At 46.1% G+C, this 27779-nt stretch overlaps 1 protein-coding gene across 1 annotated transcript; it reads right to left on the reverse strand.

Moving 5' to 3' along the window:
• Nucleotides 1–2002: 2002 nt before the first annotated feature.
• Nucleotides 2003–27177, reverse strand: LOC116970340 (butyrophilin subfamily 2 member A1-like; the record flags this gene model as incomplete). The annotated part of the gene is made up of 10 exons (XM_033017003.1): nucleotides 27065–27177; nucleotides 23632–23747; nucleotides 21122–21469; nucleotides 19559–19840; nucleotides 12629–12757; nucleotides 10136–10162; nucleotides 8306–8332; nucleotides 6004–6030; nucleotides 4015–4041; nucleotides 2003–2029 (listed from the first exon to the last, which is right to left on the reverse strand). Coding segments are annotated over exons 2-10 (949 nt in total), but the record flags the coding sequence as incomplete, so codon positions are not given.
• Nucleotides 27178–27779: the final 602 nt, after the last annotated feature.

Genomic DNA, 27779 nt, shown 5'->3' on the forward strand with positions numbered 1-27779 from the left:
ATGTTAGAATATAGTACAGTACAGGAACAGGCCCTTCCGCCCACAATGTCCATGCCGTACACAAATACAAGATAAACTGTAGAAACATTAAACTACAGATGCTGGCTAATAAACAAAAGGACACAAAATGCTGGAGTAACTCAGTCGATCAGGCAGCATCTGTGGAGAACATGGATAGGTGATGTTTCACAGAGTGCTGGAGTAACTCAGCGGGTCAGGCAGCATCTGTGGAGAACATGGATAGGTGACGTTTCACAGAGTGCTGGAGTAACTCAGCGGGTCAGGCAGCATCTGTGGAGAACATGGATAGGTGACAATATTCTAATTGCCGTCTCACCAACGTCTTATACAACTGCAGCATGACGTCCCAACTTCTAAACTCAATACTCTGACTGATGAAGGCCAAAGTGCCAAAAGGTACTATATGTCCTCTGGTCCTCGATTCCCCTACTCTGGGTAAAAGACTCTGTGCTTCTACCCGATCTATTCCTCTTGTGATTTTGTACACCTCTATAAGATCTCCCCTCATCCTCCTGCGCTCCATGGAATAGAGACCCAGCCTACTCAACCTCTCCCTGTAGCTCACACCCTCTAGTCTTGGCAACATCCTGGTAAATCTTCTCTGAACACTTTCGAGCTTGACAATAACTTTCCGATAAAATAGCATTCCTATGACAGTACTCCATTAGTCTGCTGAAGGGTCCCGACCCGAAACATCGTCTGTCCATTCCTTCCGCAGATGCTGCCTGCCCCGCTCAGTTCGTCTGCCTTTCCTTTGGGAATTCCTCTCCGTAATTTCCCAGAAGATCTGCAAGTCGGGGGGGGGGGGGGGGGGTGCCGGGAATTTCATAGAAATCATAGAAAATAGGTGCAGGACTCCCCTAATTTGAGGAAGGACATTCTTGCTATAGAGGGAGTGCAGCGTAGGCTTACAAGGTTAATTTCTGGGATGGCGGGACTGTCATTTGCTGAGAGACTTGAGCAGCTGGGCTTGTACACTCTGGAGTTTAGAAGGATGAGAGGGTATCTCATTGAAACATATAAGATTGTTAAGGGCTTGGACGCGCTAGAGGCAGGAAACATGTTCCCGATGTTGGGGGAGTCCAGAACCAGGGGCCACACAGTTTAAGAATAAGGGGTAAGCCATTTAGAACGGAGATGAGGAAACACTTTTTCACACAGAGAGTGGTGAGTCTGTGGAATTCTCTGCCTCAGAGGGCGGTGGAGGCAGGTTCTCTGGATGCTTTCAAGAGAGAGTTAGATAGGGCTCTTAAAGATAGCGGAGTCAGGGGATATGGGGAGAAGGCAGGAACGGGGTACTGATTGGGGATGATCACATTGAATGGAGAATGGCCTACTCCTGCACCTATTGTGTATTATGTGTGTCGGATAATGTTATTGTGCGGGGATCGCTGGTCGGCGCGGACCCGATGGGCCGAAGGGTCTGTTTCCGCGCTGTATCTCTAAACTAAACGAGACTACATGTGAGACTTGGGCAGGTAGGAGGCAACCCTGCTAAGGTAAAGGGGGGTTTTCACCAGCGACTTACCGATGGAATGGAGAAGTTTGTTGTATTCTGCAAGAAACGGGGTTGTGATATGGTTAGTGGTCAGTGTGTTTGTACAACAAAAGGCAGATAGAGGTCGATGCCGACATGCCCCTTAAAGTCTCTCAGCTCCCACTGCCCTCCCTCTCCCTCCTGCAGCTCTGCCCTCATCCCTGCCCCCCCTCCCCCTACCCTCATCTCATCCCTTTCCCCTCTCCCCCCTCCTTCCTCACCTGTCCTCCCTCCCTCCCCCTCTTCTCTCACCCTCCCCCCTCCCTCCCCTGGCCCCTCTCCTTTGTCCCCCATCCTCCCCCTCTTCTCTCACCCTCCCCCCTCCCTCCCCTCCTTCTTCACCAGCCCCCTCTCCCTCCTCCCCCCTCCACCCTGCCATCTCCCTCCCCCTCCATCACTACAGTCTCGGGACTACATCAATGTCGGGCAGGAGTTGTCGATTACCTGCTTTAGCCTTGTTCTGTTGTTTCACTGCAAGAAGAGGGGGGACACACACAGATTAAACCTACAGGTGGCACAGAGCCCTGGGGTCACCCACACCGGGGGGGGGGAGAGAGGGGGGGAGGGAGAGAGGGGGGGAAGGGGGAGAGAAATGGGGGGGAAGGGAGAGAGAGGAGGGGAAGGGAGAGAGAGGGGGGGAAGGGAGAGAGAGGGGGGGGGGTAGGGAGAGAGAGGGGGGGGGGGTAGGGAGAGAGAGAGAGGGGGAAAGGGAGAGAGAGGGGGGAAAGGGAGAGAGGGGGGAAAGGGAGAGAGGGGGGAAGGGAGAGAGAGGGGTGAAGGGAGAGAGGGGGAAGGGAGAGGGGGGGGAGGGAGAGAGTGGGAGAGGGGGGAGGGAGAGAGGGGGGAAGGGAGGGGGGGGAAGGGAGAGGGGGGAAGGGTGAGAGGGGAAGGGGGAGGGAGAGAGGGGGAAGGGAGTGGAGGGACGGCAGATGGCACAATGGGCTAAGTGTTCGGCTGGCGACCGGAAGGTAGCCGGTTCGAATCCCGCTTGGAGTGCATACTGTCGTTGTGTCCTTGGGCAAGACACTTCACCCGCCTTTGCCTGTGTGTGAATGTGTGTGAGTGATTGGTGGTGGTCGGAGGGGCCGTAGGCGCAGATTGGCAGCCACGCTTCCGTCAGTCTGCCCCAGGGCAGCTGTGGCTACAGAAGTAGCTTACCACCACCGAGTGTGACTGAGGAGTGAATGAATAATGCGATGTAAACGCCTTGAGTATTAGAAAGGCGCTATATAAATCCCATCCATTATTATTATTATTATTATTATAGTATTGTTGTTGCTGCCACCATATCACTCCAGTCCGAATAAGGGAGGGAGAGAGAGAGGGAGGGAGAGAGAGAGAGAGGGGAGGAGGGAGAGGGGGGGAGGGAGGGGGGCGTGAGGTTCAATCCAAAACAAAGCATTTCACAGTACTTGGTGCAAGTGACAATTCTTTCATTAGGTTCACTTTCGTTTCATCCATCCATCCATTCAGAACAAGGATAGGAGACGTTTCGGTTACGAACTATTCTTCAGACTGGAGTCCCGTTGTTGCGGCCACCATATCATTCCAGTCCGAATAAGGGTTCTGACCTCTAGACGTTAATAGATACAGCACGCAAACAGGCCCTTCGGCCCACCGCATCCGCGCCGACCAGCGGTGATCCCCGTACACTAGCACCACATGATCACGGCTGATCATCCCCAATCAGTACCCCGTTCCTGCCTTCTCCCCTTATCCCCTGACTCCGCTATCTTTAAGAGCCCTATCTAACTCTCTCTTGAAAGCATCCAGAGAACCGGCCTCCACCGCCTTCTGAGGCAGAGAATTCCACAGACTCACAACCCACTGGGTGAAAAAGTGTTTCCTCGTCTCCGTTCTGAATGGCCGACCCCTTATTATTGGAGTGATATGGGACAAACGCAGGCAGGTGGGACTAGTGTAGATGGGGCATGTTGGCCGGTGTGGGCAAGTTGGGCCGAAGGGCCTGTTTCCACACTGTATCACTCTGGGACTAATGTAGATGGGACATGTTGGCCTCTGTGGGCAAGTTGGGCCGAAGGGCCTGTTTCCACACTGTATCACTCTATGACTAGTGTAGATGGGACATGTTGGCCGGTGTGGGCAAGTTGGGCTGAAGGGCCTGTTTCCACACTGTATCACTCTGTGACTAGTGTAGCTGGGACATTGTTGGCCGGTGTGGGCAAGTTGGGCCGAAGGGCCTGTTTCCACACTGTATCACTCTATGACTAGTGTAGCTGGGACATGTTGGCCAGTGTGGGCAAGTTGGGCCGAAGGGCCTGTTTCCACACTGTATCACTCTGTGACTAGTGTAGATGGGACATTGTTGGCCGGTGTGGGCAAGTTGTGCTGAAGGAAGGGCCTGTTTCCACGTTGTATCACTCTGTGACCCCACCCACCGCACCCGCACCCCACCCCAAACCCTTCCCATGCTTTTCTCCCACGGCGTTCCTTACCCAAGTCTTCCAAGTGTTTCTGCTTCCCTGAAATGGAGACAAGAGAAGATCAGCCAGAATCACGGGCAACGCAAGCCCGACGCGTGTTTGCAAGTTCATAAATGATAGGATCAGAATTAGGCCATTCTGCCCATCTAGTCTACTCCGCCATTCAATCGTGGCTGATCTATCTCTCCCTCCTAATCCCATTCTCCTGCCTTCTCCCCGTAACCCCTGACACCCGCACTAATCAAGAATCTATCTATCTCGGGCCTTTCCCACTTAGGCGACTTTTTAGGCGAGTGCAACAGACTCTGCGCTCGCCACATGTTCGCTGGTGGTCGCAGGTGAGTCTCCTTCATGGTCGAAAGGAGTTCCCGCATTCTGGGAACTAGTCGCGGCCTCAGTATGGTCGCCACAAATCTTACAACATGGAGAAAAATGTTTTTCGACCAAAAATTGGTCCCCATGGAGAAAATCAACTATCCTGTAGTCGTGGGTGCAGTGGTAGTGGGGTCACCATGTAGTTATGGGTAGTCCAGGTAGTCGCAGCTAGTTTTAGTTCATTGCCTTTGCATTTTCATTGGCTCATTGGGGGAAAAAACGTAAGCACGAGTTTTCAGAACCAAGGAAAACCGACCGGGAATGTTAAATGTCCGCTGAACCTCGCAGCTGTGTATCTCTGGCTTATTAAAAGTTGTCTGACTTCTTAAAAGTGTCTCCACTCCTTCTCCCCCCCCTTCTCCCCCTCTTTTAAAGGACTTAACGTACACTGTGCTAGTTGTCTTAACCTTCCTGTTCATCGCGGTGTGTGTCTGTATCACCTTGTCTTTGCACCGTGTGTATTTCAGACATCGCTCCCCCGCTTGCCCTGTCCCCACCTTTGCGATGTGTGTGTGTGTGTGTATCCGTGTGTGTGCGTGTGCGCGTGTGTGCTTGTGTGTGTGCGTGCGTGTGCATGTGCGTCTGCTTGTGTGCGCATGCGTGTGCATGTGCGTGCGTGCGTGCGTGTGTGCGTACGTGTGTGTGTGCGTACGTGTGTGTGTGCGTGCGTGTGTGTGTGCGTGCATGTGCGTGTGTGTGCGTGCATGCGTACGTGTGTGTGTATGTGTGCGTACGTGTGTGCGTACGTGTGTGTGTTTGTGAGTGTGTGTATCCGTGTGTGTATCAGTGTGTGTGCGTGTGTGTGCGTGCGTACGTGTGTATGTGTGTGCGTGCGTGCGTACGTGTGTGTGTATATGTGTGCGTACGTGTGTGCGTACGTGTGTGTGTTTGTGAGTGTGTGTATCCGTGTGTGTATCAGTGTGTGTGCGTGTGTGTGCGTGTGTGTGTGCGTACGTATGTGTGTGTGCGTACGTGTGTGTGTGCGTGTGTACGTGAGTACGTGTGTGTGCGTACGTGTGTGTGTGTGCGTACGTACGTGTGTGCGTGTGTGCATACGTGTGTGTGTTTGTGAGTGTGTGTATCCGTGCGTGTGCGTGCGTGCGTTCCACTCTGACAGTCGGCGTTCCAGTTTCCGTTTTTTCAGGCGAGTACCACTAACTGGACAGTAGGTGGCAGTCTGCTGAAAAATCGCCCAAGTGGGGCAGGTCCTTTAAAAATACCCATTGACTTGTGGCCTCCACCACCTCTGTGGCAATGAATCCCACAGATTCACCACCCTCTGGCTAAAGAAATTCCTCCTCCTCTCCTTCCTAAAGAGACGTCCTTTTATTCTGAGGCTGTGACCTCTGGTCCTAGACTCTCCCACTAGTGGAAACATCCTCTCCACATCCACTCTATCCAGGCCTTTCACTATTCAGTAAGTTTCAATGAGGCCCCCCCTCCCCCTCATCCTTCTAAACTCCAGCGTGTACATGCCCAGTGCTGTCAAACGCTCATCGTATGTTAACCCACTCATTCCTGGGATAATTCTCGTGAACCTCCTCAAACCCTCTACAGAGCCAGCACATATCTCCCCTGATTTAACATGCGGGTGCGCCAAAGATCCCCCCCTCCCATCACACTTACCGAGTTCTGCTTGGGTCTCTTGTTGGGCTGTGAGGGAAAACAGAACATAGATTAGCATCACGGAGACATAGAGACATCGTCTGAAGAAGGGTCTCGATCCGAAACGTCGACAATTCCATCTCTCCATAGATGCTGCCCCACCCGCTGAGTTTCAATAGACAATAGGTGCAGGAGTAGGCCATTCGGCCCTTCGAGCCAGCACCGCCATTCAATGTGATCATGGCTGATCATCCCCAATCAGTGCCCCGTTCCTGCCTTCTCCCCATATCCCCTGACTCCGCTATCTTTAAGAGCCCTATCTAGCTCTCTCTTGAAAGCATCCATAGAACCTGCCTCCACCGACCTCTGAGGCAGAGAATTCCACAGACTCTCCACTCTCTGTGAGAAAAAGTGTTTCCTCATCTCCGTTCTACATGGCTTACCCCTTATTCTTAAACTGTGGCCCCTGGTTCTGGACTCCCCCAACATCGGGAACATGTTTCCTGCCTCTAGCATTTTGTGTCTACCATAGAAACATAGAAAATAGGTGCAGGAGTAGGCCATTCAGCCCTTCGAGCCTGCACCGCCATTCAATATGATCATGGCTGATCATCCAACTCAGTATCCTGTACCTGCCTTCTCTCCATACCCCCTGATCCCTTTAGCCACAAGGGCCTCATCTAACTCCTTCTTAAATATAGCCAATGAACTGGCCTCAACTACTTTCTGTGGCAGAGAATTCCAGAGATTCACCACTCTCTGTGTGAAAAATGTTTTTCTCATCTCGGTCCTAAAAGACTTCCCCCTTATCCTTAAACTGTGACTCCTTATGCTGGACTTCCCCAACATCAGGAACAATCTTCCTGCATCTAGCCTGTCCAACCCCTTAAGAATGTTGTAAGTTTCTATAAGATCCCCCCTCAATCTTCTAAATTCTAGCGAGTACAAGCCGAGTCTATCCAGTCTTTCTTCATATGAAAGTCCTGCCATCCCAGGAATCAGTCTGGTGAACCTTCTCTGTACTCCCTCTATGGCAAGAATGGCCTTCCTCAGATTAGGAGACCAAAGCTGTATGCAATACTCCAGGTGTGGTCTCACCAAGACCCTGTACAACTGCAGTAGAACCTCCCTGCTCCTATACACAATTTCTAAACCAAAACCATGGTGATATACCCACCACCATGTTACAAAATCATCACACAACTGTTACAGATTTGGAATAACTAACATACAACATCGGTAAAGGGGCAAGAATCTGGCTCGGCCAAAGCCCTCTTCCGCCTGGCTCCGTGACTCGCGGATGGCCAGCTTGGCCAGGCCCAGGAGCAACCCAAGCAGGACATAACAAGAGGAGTTGAGTATAGGAGCAAAGAGTTCCTTCTGCAGTTGTACAGGGCCCTAGTGAGACCACACCTGGAGTATTGTGTGCAGTTTTGTTCTCCAAATTTGAGGAAGGACATTCTTGCTCTTGAGGGAGTGCTGGGTAGGTTCACCAGGTTAATTCCCGGGATGGCGGGACTGTCATGTGCTGAGAGAATGGAGCAGCTGGGCTTGTACACTCTGGAATTTAGAAGGGTGAGAGGGAATCTTATTGAAACATGTAAGATTATTAAGGGATTGGACACGCTAGAGGCAGGAAACGTGTTCCCGATGTTGGGGAATCCAGAACCAGGGGCCACACACTCATCTCCCTGCTACCTTCAGGTAGAAGGTACAGAAGCCTGAAATCGGCAACATCCAGGTTCAGGAATAGCTACTTCCCCACAGCCATCAGGCTATTAAACTCAACTCAAACAAAACTCTGAACATTAATAGCCCATTGCACTTTATCTGTTTATTTATGTGTGTATATATATATATTGAAAGGTATTGGACACACTGATCTGTTCTGTATTTATGCCTACTATATTCTGTTGTGCTGAAGCAAAGCAAGAATTTCATTGTCCTATCTGGGACACATGACAATAAACTCTCTTGAATCTTGAATCTAAACCTTAAGCAACTCTGTGCACCAGGTGCCTGCACCAAAGATGGCCGCCCCCGCCGCAGTTCACCGACGTCCCTGCCAGCAACAAAGATGGCCGACCTTCTCTCCAGCACTCTGCTGCTGGTGCCTGTAACAAAGATGGCCGCCTTGAATGTTGGCCTCCATCGATGACCTGGATGAATTCGCGGCTCTCCTCCACTGTAATGAGTGGAGTGGCATCGGGAGGGAGAGAGAACATCCATTGACTGATTGTCCGAGGTGTCCGCTTCCACCAGCTCACTGCAGATGGACACACCACCCCCATCCCCCGATGTTGGCTGGTTCAAAGTCACTTACCGACAGTAATGCGCAGAGATTCGTAATCTGGAGAGAGAAGAACAGGCGGGATTAATCACCACTCACACTGCCGGCTAAGTCCTTTCACCCAAACTTCCCCTACCAGGGCATGGGAGATGTCCTCATTCTTGCTCAGGCCCTGTCCCACTTGGTCTATCTCCATGCTATGAGAATGCAGGGCGACTTGGACAGGTTGGGGGAGCGGGCAGAGGCATGGCAGATGCAGTTTAATGCGGATAAATGTGAGGCTATCCACTTTGGCAGCAAAAACAGAGAGGCAGATTACTATCTAAATGGCGTCAAGTTGGGAAAAGGGGAAGTACAACGGGATCTGGGGGTCCTTGTACATCAGTCACTGACAGTAAGCATGCAGGTACAGCAGGCAGTGAAGAAAGCGAATGGCATGTTGGCCTTTATTACAAGAGGAATCGAATATAGGAGCAAAGAGGTCCTTCTGCAGTTGTACAGGGCCCTAGTGAGACCACACCTGGAGTATTGTGTGCAGTTTTGGTCCCCTAATTTGAGGAAGGACATTCTTGCTATTGAGGGAGTGCAGCGTAGGTTCACCAGGGGTTCAAGGTTGGCCAAACGTTGATATGGGCCAACTCGGCCAAAGTGGTCGGCATGGGTAAATCTCTGTCCATATAAAGTGTCCAAATGGATGGAGGGGAATATTTGATATCTTCTTTAAAATACTTAAAATTAAATTGGACCCAGATATAAAACTGATCACATTAGGTATGTATTGAGTCATGCTCTAAGCTAACAATATTTCAAAGACGTTTCCCCAACTACGGCCCAAAAAAACTAATACTCAAATTTTGGAAAAAGACAACAGTCCCTACAGTGAAGATGTGGATTACAGATATGTACGAGATACTACATTTAGAAAACATTAGGCTTGTCTTGGCTGAAAAAGCAGATCAATTTCTCAAGACATGGTTACCTTTTACTGAATTATTGCAACAACAGGATGGTTAAACACTAATGTAAACCAGATGCCATGGATGGGTGAGGGGGGGAGAAGGGTGTATCTCCATCTTCTCTTTTCTTATTCCTTTTCTTTCCTTTTGCACTTCCTTGGTAGCTTAGGGATATTTTCCTTGCTTTCTTTTATTTTCTCTTTCTTCATTTCTGATTCCTGGGATGTCAGGACTTTCATATGAAGAAAGACTGGATAGACTCGGCTTGTACTCGCTAGAATTTAGAAGATTGAGGGGGGATCTTATAGAAACATACAAAATTCTTAAGGGGTTGGAAAGGCTAGATGCAGGAAGATTGTTCCCGATGTTGGGGAAGTCCAGAACAAGGGGTCACAGTTTAAGGATAAGAGGGAAATCTTTTAGGACCGAGATGAGAAAAACATTTTTCGCACAGAGAGTGGTGAATCTGTGGAATTCTCTGCCACAGAAGGTAGTTGAGGCCACACAGTTCATTGGCTATATTTAAGAGGGAGTTAGATGTGGCCCTTGTGGCTAAAGGGATCAGGGGGTATGGATAGGGCTCTTAAAGATAGCGGAGTCAGGGGTTATGGGAAGAAGGCAGGTACAGGATACTGAGTTGGATGATCAGCCATGATCATATTGAATGGCGGTGCAGGCTCGAAGGGCCGAAGGGCCTACTCCAGCACCTATTTTCTATGTTTCTATGTTTCATTCTCCTTATTTCTCTATTTTTTCCTTGTTTTCTCTTTTTTTGAGATTTAGGTTTCAATGGTAAAAATGAAGCAGTAAAATAATTGTACAACTGTCATGTCGATCGCCTTATCCTTGTACAATTGCTTCTAATAAATAAATGCAACAAATGAAAAGTGTCTAAACAGTGACTTACCGCTGATTGTTGGTCGCTTGCTCAGATCTGAAAGAGAGGGAGAGAGGTTTGTGGTGAGAACTGGACTCATAATGCCATCGCCAGCCAACCCCTGTCTGGATGGTCCCTTCATTCAGTTGAGTCGATAGCAAACTCAGTGCCAGCATTGATATCAAGAGGGCTTGTGTAGAAAAACAGGGATGTAACGCTGAGGCTCTATAAGGCGCTGGTCAGGCCGCATTTGGAATATTGTGAGATCAAGAGGAATCGAATATAGGAGCAAAGAGGTCCTTCTGCAGTTGTACAGGGCCCTAGTGAGACCACACCTGGAGTATTGTGTGCAGTTTTGGCCTGTGGGCCTTCATAACAAGAGGAGTTGAGTAGAGGAGCAAAGAGATCCTTCTGCAGTTGTATAGAGCCCTAGTGAGACCACACCTGGAGTATTGTGTGCAGTTTTGGCCTGTGGGCCTTCATAACAAGAGGGGTTGAGTAGAGGAGCTAAGAGGTCCTTCTGCAGTTGTACAGGGCCCTAGTGAGACCACACCTGGAGTATTGTGTGCAGTTTTGGTCCCCTAATTTGAGGAAGGACATTCTTGCTATTGAGGGAGTGCAGCGTAGGTTCACCAGGTTAATTCCCGGGATGGCGGGACTGTCATATGCTGAGAGAATGGAGCAGCTGGGCTTGTACACTCTGGAGTTTAGAAGGATGAGAGGGTATCTTATTGAAACATATATGATTATTAAGGGCTTGGACACACTAGAGGCAGGAAACATGTTCCCGATGTTGGGGGAGTCCAGAACCAGGGGCCACAGTTTTAGAATAAGGAGTAAGCCATTTAGAACAGAGATGAGGTAACACTTTTTCTCACAAAGAGTTGTGAGTCTGTGGAATTCTCTGCCTCAGAGGGCGGTGGAGGCCGGTTCTCTGGATGCTTTCAAGAGAGAGCTAGATAAGGCTCTTAAAGATAGTGGAGTCAGGGGATATGGGGAGAAGGCAGGAACGGGGTACTGATTGTGGATGATCAGTCATGATCACATTGAATGGCGGTGCTGGCTCGAAGGGCCGAATGGCCTATTCCTGCACCTATTGTCTATTGTGAGCAGTTTTGGGCCCTGTATCTGAGGAAGGATGTGCTGGCTCTGGAGAGGGTCCAAAGGAGGTTTACAAGAATGATCCCAGGAATGAGTGGGTTAACATACGATGAGCGTTTGTCGGCACTGGGCCTGTACTCGCTGGAGTTTAGAAGGATGAGGGGACACCTCATTGAAACGTCGAGAATAGTGAAAAGCCTGGATAGAGTGGATGTGGAGAGGATGTTTCCACTGGTGGGAGAGTCTAGGACCAGAGGTCGCAGCCTCAGAATTTGAAGGGCGTTCATTTTGGAAGGAGATGAGGAGGAATTTCTTTAGTCAGAATCTGTGGAGGCCAAGTCAGTGGATATTTTTAAGGCAGAGATAGATAGATTCTTGATTAGTGCGGATGTCAGGGGATGTGGGGAGAAGGCAGGAGAATGCGGTTAGGAGGGAGAGATAGATCAGCCATGATTGAATGCCGAAGTAGACTTGATGGACCGAATGGCCTAATTCTGCTCCTATCCCTTATAACCTTATGGTCACTGTCGAAGGGTTAGACACCGGCCCCAGTAAGATACAAGCGCAGAAATGGTCCCTTCAGCCCATCGAGTCCATGCTGTCCACCGATCAAACTGGGTCTCTATTCCATGGAGTGCAGGAGGATGAGGGGAGATCTTATAGAGGTGGACAAAATCATGAGAGGAATAGATCGAGTAGAGTCTCTTGCCCAGAGTAGGGGAATCGAGGACCTGAGGACATAGGTTCAAGGTGAAGGGGAGAAGATTTAATAGGAATCTGAGGGGTAACTTTTTCACACAGAGGGTGGTGGATGTATGGAACAAGCTGCCAGAGGAGGTAGATGAGGCTGGGACTATCCCATCGTTTAAGAAACACTTGGACAGTTACGGGTGCCGAGGGATATGGGCCAAGTGCATGCAGGTGGGACTAGTGTAGATGGGACATTGGTGACCGGTGTGGGCAAGTTGGGTCGAAGGGCCTGTTTCCACACTGTATCACTCTGTGACTAGTGTAGATGGGGCATTGTTGGCCGGTGTGGGCAAGTTGGGCTGAAGGGCCTGTTTCCACACTGGATCACTCTGTAACTAGTGTAGATGGGGCATTGTTGGCCGGTGTGGGCAAGTTGGGCTGAAGGGCCTGTTTCCACACTGTATCACTCTGTGACTAGTGTAGATGGGGCATGTTGGCCGGTGTGGGCAAGTTGGGCTGAAGGGCCTGTTTCCACACTGTATCACTCTGTGACTAGTGTAGATGGGGCATTGTTGGCCAGTGTGGGCAAGTTGGGCTGAAGGGCCTGTTTCCACACTGTATCACTCTGTGACTAGTGTTGCTGGGGCATGTTGGCCGGTGTGGGCGCGATGGCCTGCTCTATGCTGTACAGTTCTTGACCCTGGCCCCGAAATGCTCCCGCTCAGATCTTACCTTTCATCCTCCCATTCTGTTCCCGTGCCCTCCTGAAGCCGTACAAAGCTGCCACGATGCCCACCAGAAGAACAAGGAATATGACCCAGAAGCCAACCATCCAACCTGAGGTACTTGGGAAGAAGGCCTCTGTGGAAACAAGAGACAAGATTGGTGTGTACAACACAATATGAAAGTAAGCAGGCTGTGAAGAAAGCCAATTGTTCTTGTTCTAAAAGTTGGCCTTTATAACAAGAGGAGTTGAGTATAGGAGCAAAGAGGTCCTTCTGCAGTTGTACAGGGCCCTAGTGAGACCACACCTGGAGTATTGTGTGCAGTTTTGGTCCCCTAATTTGAGGAAGGACATTCTTGCTTTTGAGGGAGTGCAGCGTAGGTTTACCAGGTTAATTCCCGGGATGGCGGGACTGTCATATGCTGAGAGAATGGAGCGGCTGGGCTTGTACACTCTGGAGTTTAGAAGGATGAGAGTGGATCTTGTGGAAACACATAGGATTATTAAGGGTTTGGACACGCTAGAGGCAGGAAACATGTTCCTAATGTTGCGGGAGACCAGACCCAGGGGCCACACACAGTTTAAGAATAAGGAGTAAGCCATTTAGAACGGAGACGAGGAAACACCTTTTCACCCAGAGAGTTGCAAGTCTGTGGAATTCTCTGCCTCAGAGGGCGGTGGAGGCAGGTTCTCTGGATGCTTTCAAGAGAGAGTTAGATAGGGCTCTTAAAGATACTGGAGTCAGGGGATATGGGGAGAAGGCAGGAACGGGGTACTGATTGTGGATGATCAGCCATGATCACATTGAATGGCGGTGCTAGCTCGAAGGGCTGAATGGCCTACTTCTGCACCTGGTGTCTATTGTCTATGTGATTATACACACCTGAGATGTCCAGCTGTGCGTGGGTGGTGTTCCCGGTAAAAAGTATGATGGATGAGTGGAAGGAAAAGGCTAATGCCGAGTTACAAACTCAAATTGAGGAGGTAAAGGATATAGCTGCTGGGATGGAAAGAAAGCTGGATGACAAGATAGATCCTACTATAATTTCGCTAGACCAACAAGGCGAAGCAATTAAAGAGCTAACTAAAATTGCTGAAGTGAATACTAAGGAGAACGAAAAACTCCGTGCCGAGAACAAACGCCTCTTAGAATTATTACGTAAAACAAACGAGAAATGTATTGATCTGGAGGGACGCCAACGCCGTAAAAATTTGCGTATAGTTGGTCTGAGCGAAGGTCGTGAGGGGAGTCAAGATCCTCGAAAATTTGTTGCAAAACTTTTAATGGATATTCTGAATTTGGATCATGAACCCCTGTTGAGCCGTGCACATAGGGCTCTAAGACGGGCCCCTGGGATAGGTTCATCGCCCAGACAATGATTGTAAAAGTGGCCTTTGACCATGTCTTCGAAGAAATGATGAAGATAATAATAAAAAAGAGAAACCTGAAATACGAGGGAGACAACATCAGTATTTTTAGAGACTTCCCAGCAGAAGTGGCCAAGAAAAGAGCAGTATTTAAAGAAACAAAAGGTATCCTGAGGAATTTACAGAATACTAAGAATCTGAGATATGGCTTGATGTACCCAGCAATACTGAGAGTAACTTATGATGACAAGGAATATCGTTTCGTTAAGCATACTGAAGCATTGAAATTCGCCCGAGGCATACAGCAGAAGCCAGAAGATGAAGAGAGAGAAGATGCGGAGGAAGAACCCGAGGGAGAAGGAGAGGACTGAACTTTTATCATCGACCTGTGGTTATGAAATACTCACTTAGAAGGAAGTGGAATAATGGGCATTTAGTAGTAGTTCTGTATTAATTATTAGAAAATATTTAATTATTCCATGATAATAGTATTACATATTATAGTATTAAATACAATTGATATTAGTAATTAGCAAATAGTAATATGAATAATAGAAATAATTACTAAGTACTAAGTATATAAAGTTAGTACCCCACCCCAATATATATAGCATTTGAGATAGGAGCTGGTATAATTAACATCTTTTTTTTTTATTAAAAAAACGGAAGTCTTTAGATTAATGGCCACGTTAGTGTGGCTTTCACCTTCACATACTACACACTATACAAGTGTAGTTTCTTTTTTTTCTGAGCACCCTATTAACACCCTTTACTTTTTTTTAATTATTGATATTTCTTATTGTTTTTGTTTTTTATTGATCTTATATTATATATTATTTGAATGTAGATGTGAAGGATATTGTGTATTTAGTTTAAGAAGACATAGATGCGGATTAAGGTGGATAGAAATTCTCATTGGATTGATGTCCGGGTGCAACGGGGAGCTGGGGGAGTCAAGAAGGCTACTCCAAAAAAAGCCGCCCTAATAGTAAAATGCATGATATAAAGGTGAAGACTGGGGGTGATGGAGTAACCTTCTGCAGTTGGAATGTAAAAGGAATTAATGAACCAATTAAAAGGGGAAAGGTGTTAGCTCAGTTGAACAGATTGAAGACAGATGTCATTTTCCTTCAAGAGACTCATCTTAAAAAAGATGCTCAACATAGATTAACAGCTAAATGGATTTCTAAGGTGTATCATTCTACATTTATTCATAAATCTAGAGGAGTTGCAATAATTATTCGCAAAGGTATACCTTTCATACAAAGTTCTATTATAGAGGATAAAGAAGGCAGATATGTAATAATTACAGGGGAATTATATTCAAAAAAGGTAATTTTAATGAATATATATGCCCCTAATTTTGATAATCCATTATTTTTTAAGAAAATATTTAATAATATTCCTATATCCACTCAACACAATTTAATAATTGGAGGTGATTTAAATTGTACTTTAGATAACTATCTAGATAGATCATCTGCAAAAAGGAAAGCTGCCTCGAAATCAAGTAAATTCATAAATGCTTTTATCAATACATCTAATATTAAAGACATCTGGAGGTTAGATAATCCATCCGGACGAGAATATTCTTTTTTCTCGCCCGTACATGGAACCTATTCGAGGATAGATTATTTTTAATAGATTCTAAATTACTTCCTTTTACGTATGATGCAAAATATCATAATATTATCATCTCGGACCATGCGCCATTAACATTTAAGATAAAATTAAAAGATATATCTAATAAAACTACTACCTGGAGATTTAACCCTCAGATATTAAAGGACAATGACTGTTGTAAATATGTGATGGATCAGATTAAATTATTTTTTGAAACTAATGATAATCCTGAAACTTCTCCATCACTATTTTGGGACACATTTAAGGCATTCATGCGTGGCGCAATAATATCCGCACAAGCACATCTCAATAAAGAAAATCGAAAAATAGAACAAAATTTAGAAAATGAGATAAAACGTCTAGATAATGAAAATATAAAACAGCCTTCCAAAGAGTTAAGTAATAAAATTGCATCAGTAAATATAGATTAAATAAAATATATTCTAATCAAGTGATTAAACTTTTTCAACAAACTAAGCAAGTGTATTTTGAATTTGGAGATAAGCCACAAAAATTACTAGCACGACAGCTTAGAAAATTAGAAGATGAGAAGATGATACACGGAATTAGATCTGAGTATGGAAATATATTAATTACTCCAAAAGATATTAATGATAGATTTTTACAATATTATAAAAATCTTTATTCGTCAAAACTAACAGGACAAACAGATAGTATGGAAATATTTTTACAAGAATGTCAAATCAATAGCTTAGATCAGGAAGGTAGAGAATTGTTAAATGCTGAAATAACAGTAAAAGACATTATAGAATCAATTAGTTCGCTAAAGAACGGAAAAGCAGCGGGCCCAGATGGCCTGAGTGCAGAATTTTATAAAAAATTTCAAGATCTGATTTCCCCAAGATTACAAATAATGTATAGATATGCATATGACCAAGGAAAATTACCAGAATCTTTAAATGAATCCACAATTACACTCATCCCTAAAGTAGATAAGGATTTGGAAGATCCTGGATCATATAGAGCGATTGCCCTTTTAAATACAGACCAAAAAATATTAACTAAGGTCTTATCTAGGAGATTAAGTTTAGTGATCTCTAAATTAATACATTATGATCAAACAGGTTTTATCCCAAAACGTTACTCATCCCATAATCTCAGACGTTTGTTTAATATTATATATTCAAAAAGAATACGAGATACGGAACTAGCGGTTATATCACTAGATGCAGAAAAAGCGTTTGATCAGGTGGAATGGATGTATTTATTTAATATAATGGAAAAGTTTCAATTGGGGGATAGATTTTGTAAATGGGTAAGAATTTTATACTCGAATCCTATGGCAAGAATTTTGACTAACCAAATTTTATCAGCCAAATTCAAACTCTCTAGGGGATGCAGACAGGGATGTCCGTTATCACCCTTATTGTTCGCATTGGTGATAGAACCATTGGCGGAAAAAATTAGATCTGAACCTGAAATATATGGCTATAATACTGATACAACAATTAATAAAATTTCTTTATATGCAGATGATGTTTTGATTTATATTACAAAACCGGAAATTAGTATTCCCAACCTGCTAAACATTATAACTAAGTTTGGTGCATTTTCTGGGTATAGGATTAATTGGGATAAAAGCGAGATTATGCCAATAACAGGAATAAATCTAAATACATTACAACAATACCCATTAAAAGTAGTTACAGACAAACTTAAATATTTAGGGATTAACGTAACTAAACTCATAACTCATTAATAAAATCCAACTATCCTCAACTATTAGATAAACTTAGAAAAAATATTTTATATTGGAAAACACTTCCTATATCCATGATTGGTAGAATAAGTGCCATAAAGATGGTATTTCTACCGCAGTTGTTATATTTGTTTCAGGCTATTCCTTTTTTTCTTCCGAAAACTTTTTTTTTTAAAATTGATAATATTGTCAATAGTTTTATTTGGGATTATAAAAATCACAGAATAAATAAAAAACATCTATGCAAAGCTAAGATAAATGGAGGATTAGCACTTCCAAACTTTTTATATTATTTTTGGGCTGTTCAGATTAAGAATATGAATTTCTGGTGGGTAAATATGGATCATGAACCGACATGGTTAAATATAGAAAAGGAAGACTGTCTACCTTTCAATGTAGGTTCGATAATTTTTGCACCAACGGAAGTACAAAAAAAATATTATAAAGACAACCTAATAATATATAATAATAGACGTATTTGGAAACAAATAGTTAAGACTCTACATTTGGATAATCTCTCATTTAGATTACCAATTATGAATAATCCATCGTTTAAACCTGCTATATTAGATGGGGGGTTTAAACAATGGGATGATTTAGGAATTACAAGGATAGAACACCTTTATAGAAAAGGAAAATTTCTTTTATTCCAGGAGTTACAAGATATTTATGGATTGTCTCCACAACATTTGTTTAGGTATTTACAAATTAGAGATTATATTAAATCCAATACACAAGATTATAAAAATAAAGAAGCAGGATTGTTAGACGAACTGTTTAATTTATATCCAAATACAGAAAAATTAATAGCCTATATATATAACATCATTTTGGATAAGGAGAATCCAATAACGGAAATATATCGTCAAGCATGGGAAAATGAAATGGGATTGGCTATAACAAAAGAAAACTGGGAAGAAAGTCTACAACGAATACACCGGTGTTCATTAAACGCCAGACATATACTGATACAATTTAAAGTATTATATAGGTTACATTATTCGAAAACTAAATTAAATAGTATTTTTCCGAATCTCTCCGCTATTTGTGATAAGTGCAAGAAAGCAGAGGCAAATTTAATACATAGTTTCGTTACATGTCCTAAATTGAATTATTACTGGACAGAAATTTTTAAAGTTATTTCTGAAGTCATCAAAGTTAAATTGGACCCTAACCCAAAGCTAATAATATTTGGAATTCCGGATTTACATCTATCACTTACAGTAAATCAAAGAAATTTCTTTGATTACTGTTTGATAATTGGGAAAAAAATCATATTGAAATTTTGGAAGGGAACATTATCCCCCACAACCAAAATGTGGGCAACAGAGATGATGGAGACGTTACATCTGGAAAGAATTAGATTTGTCCTATTGGACAAGTATAATTCTTTTGAACAGATATGGTCTCCATATATACAGTATTTAGAGAAGTAGCTGTTCTTGGCAACACAGCTCGGCGTGCACCCTGCGGGATTTGGTGAGAATAATTCATTTTTATATTGGAATTAACATATATGTCTTTATTGATACTATCACTTGTAGTAGTGTTATTAATAATACATATTTTTTTCTTCTTTTTTTTTTTCGTTTCTCTTTTCTTTCTTATATATAATCAAATTATTATTTAATCACTCTCTTAATGATTTATAACTGTTCTATTCTTTCTCTATCATTATTTCTAAAAAAATAGTAGATAAGTATTACTAGTGTTTTACTTAATGCAAATTGAATTAATTTGATATAAAGTTGTTTGAAGCATTGTAATTGATTACCTTTAATAAAAAAATATATTAAAAAATAAAAAAAGAAGGATGAGAGTGGATCTTGTGGAAACACATAGGATTATTAAGGGTTTGGACACGCTAGAGGCAGGAAACATGTTCCTAATGTTGCGGGAGACCAGACCCAGGGGCCACACACAGTTTAAGAATAAGGAGTAAGCCATTTAGAACGGAGACGAGGAAACGCCTTTTCACCCAGAGAGTTGCAAGTCTGTGGAATTCTCTGCCTCAGAGGGCGGTGGAGGCAGGTTCTCTGGATGCTTTCAAGAGAGAGTTAGATAGGGCTCTTAAAGATACTGGAGTCAGGGGATATGGGGAGAAGGCAGGAACGGGGTACTGATTGGGGATGATCAGCCATGATCACATTGAATGGCGGTGCTAGCTCGAAGGGCTGAATGGCCTACTTCTGCACCTGGTGTCTATTGTCTATGTGATTATACACACCTGAGATGTCCAGCTGTGCGTGGGTGGTGTTCCCCACCAGGGTGTTGTGGATGGAGCACTTGTAGGGTCCGAGTTGGCCGCTGGTCACAGTCAGCGAGCTCCGCACGGCCAGTAACTTGTCCCTTCCCGCCTCGATGGTGTCCTCGTGTCCCTCCAGCAGCCTCCCCTCGCCGTCCCTCCACACCACCCGAGGCTCGGGGAACCATCCCTCCGACTGGCAGCCCAGCTGGATGTCACTGCCCTCGTAGCCCGACATCCTCATCACCGGCTGGTGGCCCTGGCCTGAGGGGGCAGGTGGTGGTCAGTGGGGACCATGGTGACCCGTCTAATCCATTCACCCCCTCCAGCTCCCCCTCCTCCCCCCTTCCTTCCTCCCTCTCTCCTCCCCCCCTCTCCTCCCTCTCTCTCCCCCTTCCGAATGGTATGTTAGCTTTCATAGCAAAAGGATTTGAGTATAGGAGCAGGGAGGTTCTACTGCAGTTGTACAGGGTCTTGGTGAGACCACACCTGGAGTATTGCGTACAGTTTTGGTCTCCAAATCTGAGGAAGGACAGTATTGCCATAGAGGGAGTACAGAGAAGGTTCACCAGACTGATTCCTGGGATGTCAGGACTGTCTTATGAAGAAAGACTGGATAGACTTGGTTTATACTCTCTAGAATTTAGGAGATTGAGAGGGGATCTTATAGAAACTTACAAAATTCTTAAGGGGTTGGACAGGCTAGATGCAGGAAGATTGCTCCCGATGTTGGGGCAGTCCTGGACAAGGGGTCACAGCTTAAGGATAAGGGGGAAATCCTTTAAAACCGAGATGAGAAGAACTTTTTTCACACAGAGAGTGGTGAATCTCTGGAACTCTCTGCCACAGAGGGTAGTCGAGGCCAGTTCATTGGCTATATTTAAGAGGGAGTTAGATGTGGTCCTTGTGGCTAAGGGGATCAGAGGGTATGGAGAGAAGGCAGGTACGGGATACTGAGTTCGATGATCAGCCATGATCATATTGAATGGCGGTGCAGGCTCGAAGGGCCGAATGGCCTACTCCTGCACCTAATTTCTGTGTTTCTATGTTTCCTCCCTCCCTCTTCTCCCTCACCCCCTCTCCCCATTCCCCCCCTCCGCATCCTGCCCTCTCCTCCCACACCCCCTCCCTCTCCCCCTCCACCCCCTTCCTCCCCCCCTTCCTCCCCCTCTCCCTCGCTCCTCTCCACCACCCACGACAGATGGCACAATGGGCTAAGTGTTCGGCTGGCAACCGGAAGGTAGCCGGTTCGAATCCCGCTTGGAGTGCATACTGTCGTTGTGTCCTTGGGCAAGACACTTCACCCACCTTTGCCTGTGTGTGTCCTTGGGCAAGACACTTCACCCACCTTTGCCTGTGTGTGTGAATGTAATTATGTGAAGCACTTTGGGGTCAATGCAAGTTGACTAAAAATGTGCTATATAAATAAAGAAATTTAATTTAATTTAATTTCCTCCTCCCTCTCTTCTTCTCCTCCTCCTTCTCTATCTCTCTCTCTTCTCCTCCCCCCCCCCCCTTCCCGGGCCAGCAGCGACCATGACTCACTTGCCACCTTCAAGTCGAGGATTCCCTCCTGGTCCAGTTCGCTGGAGACCACGAAACACTTGTACCTGCCCTGGTCCTCAACGTTGACCTTCCTGAGCAGCAGGGAGACGTTGCCCCGGGCAAACTGGTCAGGGAAGAGCTGGGTGCGCCCGGAATAGCGCTCCACCTGGGCCTCCAGGTTGTCCTTCCCCTTGCGGTACAGGTGCACCACCTGAGACCAATCCGTACGGAACCATCGCACCTCCATGTCCGGCGGCATCTCTGTCGGCACCAGTTGGCAATCCAGGATCACATCCATGCCGAACGTTGCCACCACCGGCTCGAGTGGTGTCTTCACTGTAAACTCACCTGTGGGGAGGGGGTGGGGTGGGATAGAAACAGTAAAAAAATAGGTCATTCAGCCCATAGAGCCAGTGCCGCCATTCAATACGATCGTAGCAGAGGTTCACCTGCACCTCCTCCAACCTCATCTATTGCAGTTCTACTGCAGGTGTACAGGGTCATGGTGAGACCACACCTGGAGTATTGCGTACAGTTTTGGTCTCCTAATCTGGGGAAAGACATTCTTGCCATAGAGGGAGTACAGAGAAGGTTCACCAGACTGATTCCTGGGAAGGCAGGACTTTCAAATGAAGAAAGACAGGATAGACTCGGTTTATACTCGCTAGAATTTAGAAGATTGAGGGGGGATCTTATAGAAACGTACAAAATTCTTAAGGGGTTGGACAGGCTAGATGCAGGAAGATTGTTCCCAATCTTGGGGAAGTCCAGAACAAGGGGTCACAGTTTAAGGATAAGGGGGAAGTCTTTTAGGACCGAGATGAGAAAAATATTTTCACACAGAGAGTGGTGAATCTCTGGAATTCTCTGCCACAGAAAGTAGTTGAGGCCACAGTTCATTGGCTATATTTAAGAGGGAGTTAGATGTGGCCCTTGTGGCTAAAGGGATCAGGGGGTATGGAGAGAAGGCAGGTACAGGATACTGAGTTGGATGATCAGCCATGATCATATTGAATGGCGGTGCAGGCTCGAAGGGCCGAATGGCCTCCTCCTGCACCTATTTTCTATATTTCTATGTTTCTATTGCATCCGCTGCTCTAGGTGTCATCTGCTCTACATCGGTGAGACCAAGCGTAGGCTTGGCGATCACTTCGCCCAACACCTCCGCTCGGTTCGCAATAACCAACCTGATCTCCCAGTTGCTCAGCACTTCAACTCACCCTCCCATTCTGAATCCGTCCTGAATAATCTGTATGATCAGTCTGAAGAAGGGTTTCGGCCCAAAACGTTGCCTATCTCCTTCGCTCCATAGATGCTGCTGCACCCACTGAGTTTCTCCAGCATTTTTGTGTACCTGAATAATCTTATAAGTTTCTATAAGATCTCCTCTCATCCTTCTGAACTCCAGAGTATACAAGCCCAGCCACTCTATTCTCTCAGCATATGACAGTCCCGCCATCCTGGGAATTAACCTGGTGAACCTACGCTGCACTCCCTCAATAGCAAGAATGTCCTTCCTCAAATTAGGGGACCAAAACTGCACACAATACTCCAGGTGTGGTCTCACTAGGGCTCTGTACAACTGTAGAAGGACCTCTTTGCTCCTATATTCAACTCCTCTTGTTATGAAGGCCAACATGCCATTCGCTTTCTTCACTGCCCACTGTACCTGTATGCTTACTTTCAGTAACAGGTCCTGATCTCCCATCTACCTCATTGGAGACTCTGGTACTATCTATGATCGAACTTTATTGAATTTATTTTGCAGTGAACACTATTCAAGTTATTCGCATTATAGAAACATAGAAACACAGAAAATAGGTGCAGGAGTAGGCCATTCGGCCCTTCGAGCCTGCACCGCCATTCAATATGATCATGGCTGATCATCCAACTCAGTATCCTGTACCTGCCTTCTCTCCATACCCCCTGATCCCTTTAGCTACAAGGGCCACATCTAACTCCCTCTTAAATATAGCCAATGCACTGTGGCCTCAACTATCTTCTGTGGCAGATAATTCCAGAGATTCACCACTCTCTGTGTGAAAAATGTTTTCCTCATCTCGATCCTAAAAGATTTCCCCCTTATCCTTAAACTGTGACCCCTTGTTCTGGACTTCCCCAACATCGGGAACAATCTTCCTGCATCTAGCCTGTCTAACCCCTTAAGAATTTTGTAAGTTTCAATAAGATCCCCCCTCAATCTTCTAAATTCTAGCGAGTACAAACCGAGTCTATCCAGTCTTTCTTCATATGAAAGTCCTGCCATCCCAGGAATCAGTCTGGTGAACCTTCAGGTATCTATACACTGTGGATGGCTCAATTGTAATAATTCGTACTGATTTTGGATGATCAGCCATGATCATCCATGCTCGAGACTGACTTTAATCTCCACCGTACCTGGAGTATTGTGTGCAGTTTTGGGTCCCCTAATTTGACTGAGGGCAGGCAGGTTTAGCCAAGGATATTTGGAGCAGGGCAGATGCAGGAGTTAAGGAACGTCACCGTCTTACCCAGAGAGTTTGCGATGAGCAGCAGGAGTATCGATCCAAGACAGCTCCACATCATCCTGAGAAAGTCTTCGTCCAATCACCGACCATCAGACCCACAACATCACTCTTGGCTGGACCTGCAGCAAGATAACATACGATGAGCGTTTGGGCCTGTACTCGCTGGAGTTTAAAAGAATGATGCGGGGAGGGGGGGGCCTCAATGAAACGTACAGAATAGTGAAAGGCCTGGAGAGAGTGGATGCGGGGAGGATGTTTCCACTAGTGGGAGAGTCTAGGACTAGAGGTCACAGCCTCAGAATTAAAGGACGTTCTTTTAGGAAGGAGGTGAGGAGGAATACATATAATGAATACATGAAACATATAAGGGTTTGGACACGCTGGAGGCAGGAAACATGTTCCCGATGTTGGGGGAGTCCAGAACCAGGGGCCACACAGTTTAAGAATAAGGAGTAAGCCATTTAGAACGGAGACGAGGAAACACTTTTTCTCCCAGAGAGTTGTGAGTCTGTGGAATTCTCTGCCTCAGAGGGCGGTGGAGGCCGGTTCTCTGGATACTTTCAAGAGAGAGCTAGATAGGGCTCTTAAAAATAGCAGAGTCAAGGGATATGGGGAGAAGGCAGGAACGGGGTACTGATTGTGGATGATCAGCCATGATCACATTGAATGGCGGTGCTGGCTCGAAGGGCAGAATGACCTCCTCCTGCATCTGTTGTCTATTGAATCTGTTTAGTCAGAGGGCGGTGAAGGCCAAGTCAGTAAATATTTTGGATCTGTCTTCACTAAGGAGGACACAAACAATCTTCCTGATATAGTAGTGGCCAGAGGATCTGGGGTGACGGAGGAACTGAAGGAAATCCACATTAGGCAGGAAATGGAAATGGATAGACTGATGGGACTGAAGGCTGATAAATCCCCAGGGCCTGATGGTCTGCATCCCAGGGTACTTAAGGAAGTGGCTCTAGAAATCGTGGATGCATTGGTGATAATTTCCCTATGTTCTATAGACTCAGGTACAGTTCCTGTGGATTGGAGGGTAGCTAATGTTATCCCACTTTTTAAGAAAGGCGGGAGAGAGAAAACAGAGAATTATAGACCAGTTAGCCTGATATCGGTGGTGGGGAAGTTGCTGGAGTCAATTATAAAAGATGAAATAGCGGCACATTTGGATAGCAGTAGCAGGATCGGTCCGAGTCAGCATGGATTTACGAGAATTTTTTGAGGATGTAACTGGGAAAATGGACAAGGGAGAGCCAGTGGATGTAGTGTACCTGGACTTTCAGAAAGCATTTGATAAGGTCTCACATAGGAGATTAGTGGGCAAAATTAGGGCACATGGTATTGGGGGTAGAGTGCTGACATGGATAGAAAATTGGTTGGCAGACAGGAAACAAAGTGTAGGGATTAACGGGTCCCTTTCAGAATGGCAGGCAGTGACTAGTGGGGTACCGCAAGGCTCGGTGCTGGGACTGCAGCTATTTATAATTTACATCAATGATTTAGATGAAGGGATTCAAAGTAACATTGGCAAATTTGCAGATGATACAAAGCTGGGTGGCAGTGTGAATTGTGAGGAGGATGCTATGAGAATGAAGGGTGACTTTGACAGGTTGGGGGAGTGGGCGGATGCATGGCAGATGAAGCAGATGCAATAAATATGAGGTTGTCCACTTTGGTATCAAAAACAGGAAGGCAGATTACTATCTAAATGGCATCAAGTTAGGAAAAGGGGAAGTACAACGGGATCTGGGGGTCCTTGTTCATCAGTCGATGAAAGTAAGCATGCAGGCACAGCAGGCAGTGAAGAAAGCAAATGGCATGTTGGCCTTTATAACAAGAGGAGTTGAGTATAGGAGCAAGGAGGTCCTTCTGCAGTTGTACAGGGCCCTGGTGAGACCACACCTGGAGTATTGTGCGCAGTTTTGGTCCCCTAATTTGAGGAAGGACATTCTTGCTATTGAGGGAGTGCAGCGTAGGTTACAAGGTTAATTCCCGGGATGGCGGGACTGTCATATGCTGAGAGAATGGAGCAGGCTGGGCTTGTACACTCTGGAGTTTAGAAGGATGAGAGGGTATCTTATTGAAACATATAAGATTATTAAGGGTTTGGACACGCTAGAGGCAGGAAACATGTTCCCGATGTTGGGGGAGTCCAGAACCAGGGGCCACAGTTTAAGAATAAGGGTAAGCCATTTAGAACGGAGACGAGGAAACACTTTTTCTCACAGAGAGTTGTGAGTCTGTGGAATTCTCTGCCTCAGAGGGCGGTGGAGGCAGGTTCTCTGGATACTTTCAAGAGAGAGCTAGATAGGGCTCTTAAAGATAGCGGAGTCAGGGATATGGGGAGAAAGCAGGAACGGGGTACTAATTGTGAATGATCAGCCACGATCATATTGAATGGCAGTGCTGGCTCGAAGGGCCGAATGGCCTACTCCTGCACCTATTGTCTTTTTTTTGGTAAAAACAGCATCTGCAGTTCCTTTCCACACACACTGCCTGACCCGCTGAGTTACTCCGGCACTTTGTGTCTTTTTCTCTGTAAACCAGCATCTGCATTTCCTTTCCACACACTGCCTGACCCGCTGAGTTACTCCAGCACTTTGTGTCTTTTTCTCTGTTAACCAGCATCTGCAGTTCCTTTCCATACTCACTGCCTGACCCACTGAGTTACTCCAGCAATTTGTGTCTTTTTTCTCTGTAAACCAGCATCTGCGATTCCTTTCCAGGAAATCTCCCTGTCCCGCTGAGTTTACTCCAGCACTTTGTGTCTTTTTCTCTGTAAACCAGCATCTGCAGTTCCTTTTCACACTCACTGCCTGACCCGCTGAGTTACTCCAGCACTTCGTGTCTTTTTTTTCTTTGTAAACCAGCATCTGCGATTCCTTTCCAGAGAAGCTCCCTGACCCGCTGAGTTTACTTCAGCGCTTTTTTCTTTGCAAAACCCGCGCTTGCAGTTCCCTCTTTCCACCATTCACTCAGCAGGCTTTCCCGACGGGGGAAACGCGGGCCGTTTTACTGGATCCCCATGGCCGGGCAAGCGACCCCGGAGACCCCACAATCAACCCCCCCCCAACTCCAGTAGTCTTTGCTATTTAACCTTTCAGCCGCTGCTGGAGGCCCCGTCGGCAACATGGTTGCGAGAGAGAGTCGCGACTTACGACCGAATTGCGGAACCCGGAAGAGAACCGCTGTTGGTGTGGGATCCCGCCCCGAACCCCACCCGATATCCATGGACCCTTGACCGGCCTCTCCGGCCACCCACACCCACACCCACCCAGAGCCGGGGGTCTCACTGCCCGCGGGGGTCCCACACAGCGCCCTTCCCTCAAAGCCCGCGTAGTTTCTCCAGCATATTTGTCTAACCTTCCATTTTTCCAGCACCAGCAGTTCTTTCTTAAACACTCTAACGCCCCAGTGGAGTTTTACCTGTGCTTACCTGGATCGGCAGGGACCCAGATCAGATCAGATCAGTTCAGATCAGCCCAGACCCTCGCCCAGCCCCCCGGACGCGGGGATTGAACTTAACACCAGTTTCACTTTGTCACTGGGCGCGGCTTTGGCAAACTCGCAGAAAGTCACAGCGCCGAATCCAACCCCGCTTGTGCGCGGCGAGGAACTGCAGCCAGATGCAAATATCATACCAGACGCTGGTTTAAACCTGGAGTAAGAACAACAGCCAGCATCACCGCAGAGTCGAGAGAGTTTTATTGTCATGTTTCCCAGATAGGACCAGTTTAATTCCCGGGATGGCGGGACTGTCATATGCTGAGAGAATGGAGCGGCTGGGCTTGTACACTGGAGTTCAGAAGATCTCGGAGAAAACCCACGGGGAGAACGTCCAGTTTTAATTCATGTACAGTTTATCAACAGATACTAGTTTTTTAGTTGAGAGATACAGCGTGGGGCGGGGCCCTTCGGCCCATCTAGTCTATGCTACACACCAGTTCTATCCTACACATTAACCATATAACAATTACAGCACGGAAACAGGCCATCTCCACCGAACACGTATTCTCCCCTAGTCCCATATACCTGCGCTCAGACCATAACCCTCCATTCCTTTCCCGTCCATATAACTATCCAATTTATTTTTAAATGATAAAAACGAACCTGCCTCCACCACCTTCACTGGAAGCTCATTCCACACAGCC

The sequence above is a fragment of the Amblyraja radiata genome, unplaced genomic scaffold (genome assembly GCF_010909765.2).
Source record: "Amblyraja radiata isolate CabotCenter1 unplaced genomic scaffold, sAmbRad1.1.pri scaffold_772_ctg1, whole genome shotgun sequence".
Classification (NCBI taxonomy): domain Eukaryota; kingdom Metazoa; phylum Chordata; class Chondrichthyes; order Rajiformes; family Rajidae; genus Amblyraja; species Amblyraja radiata.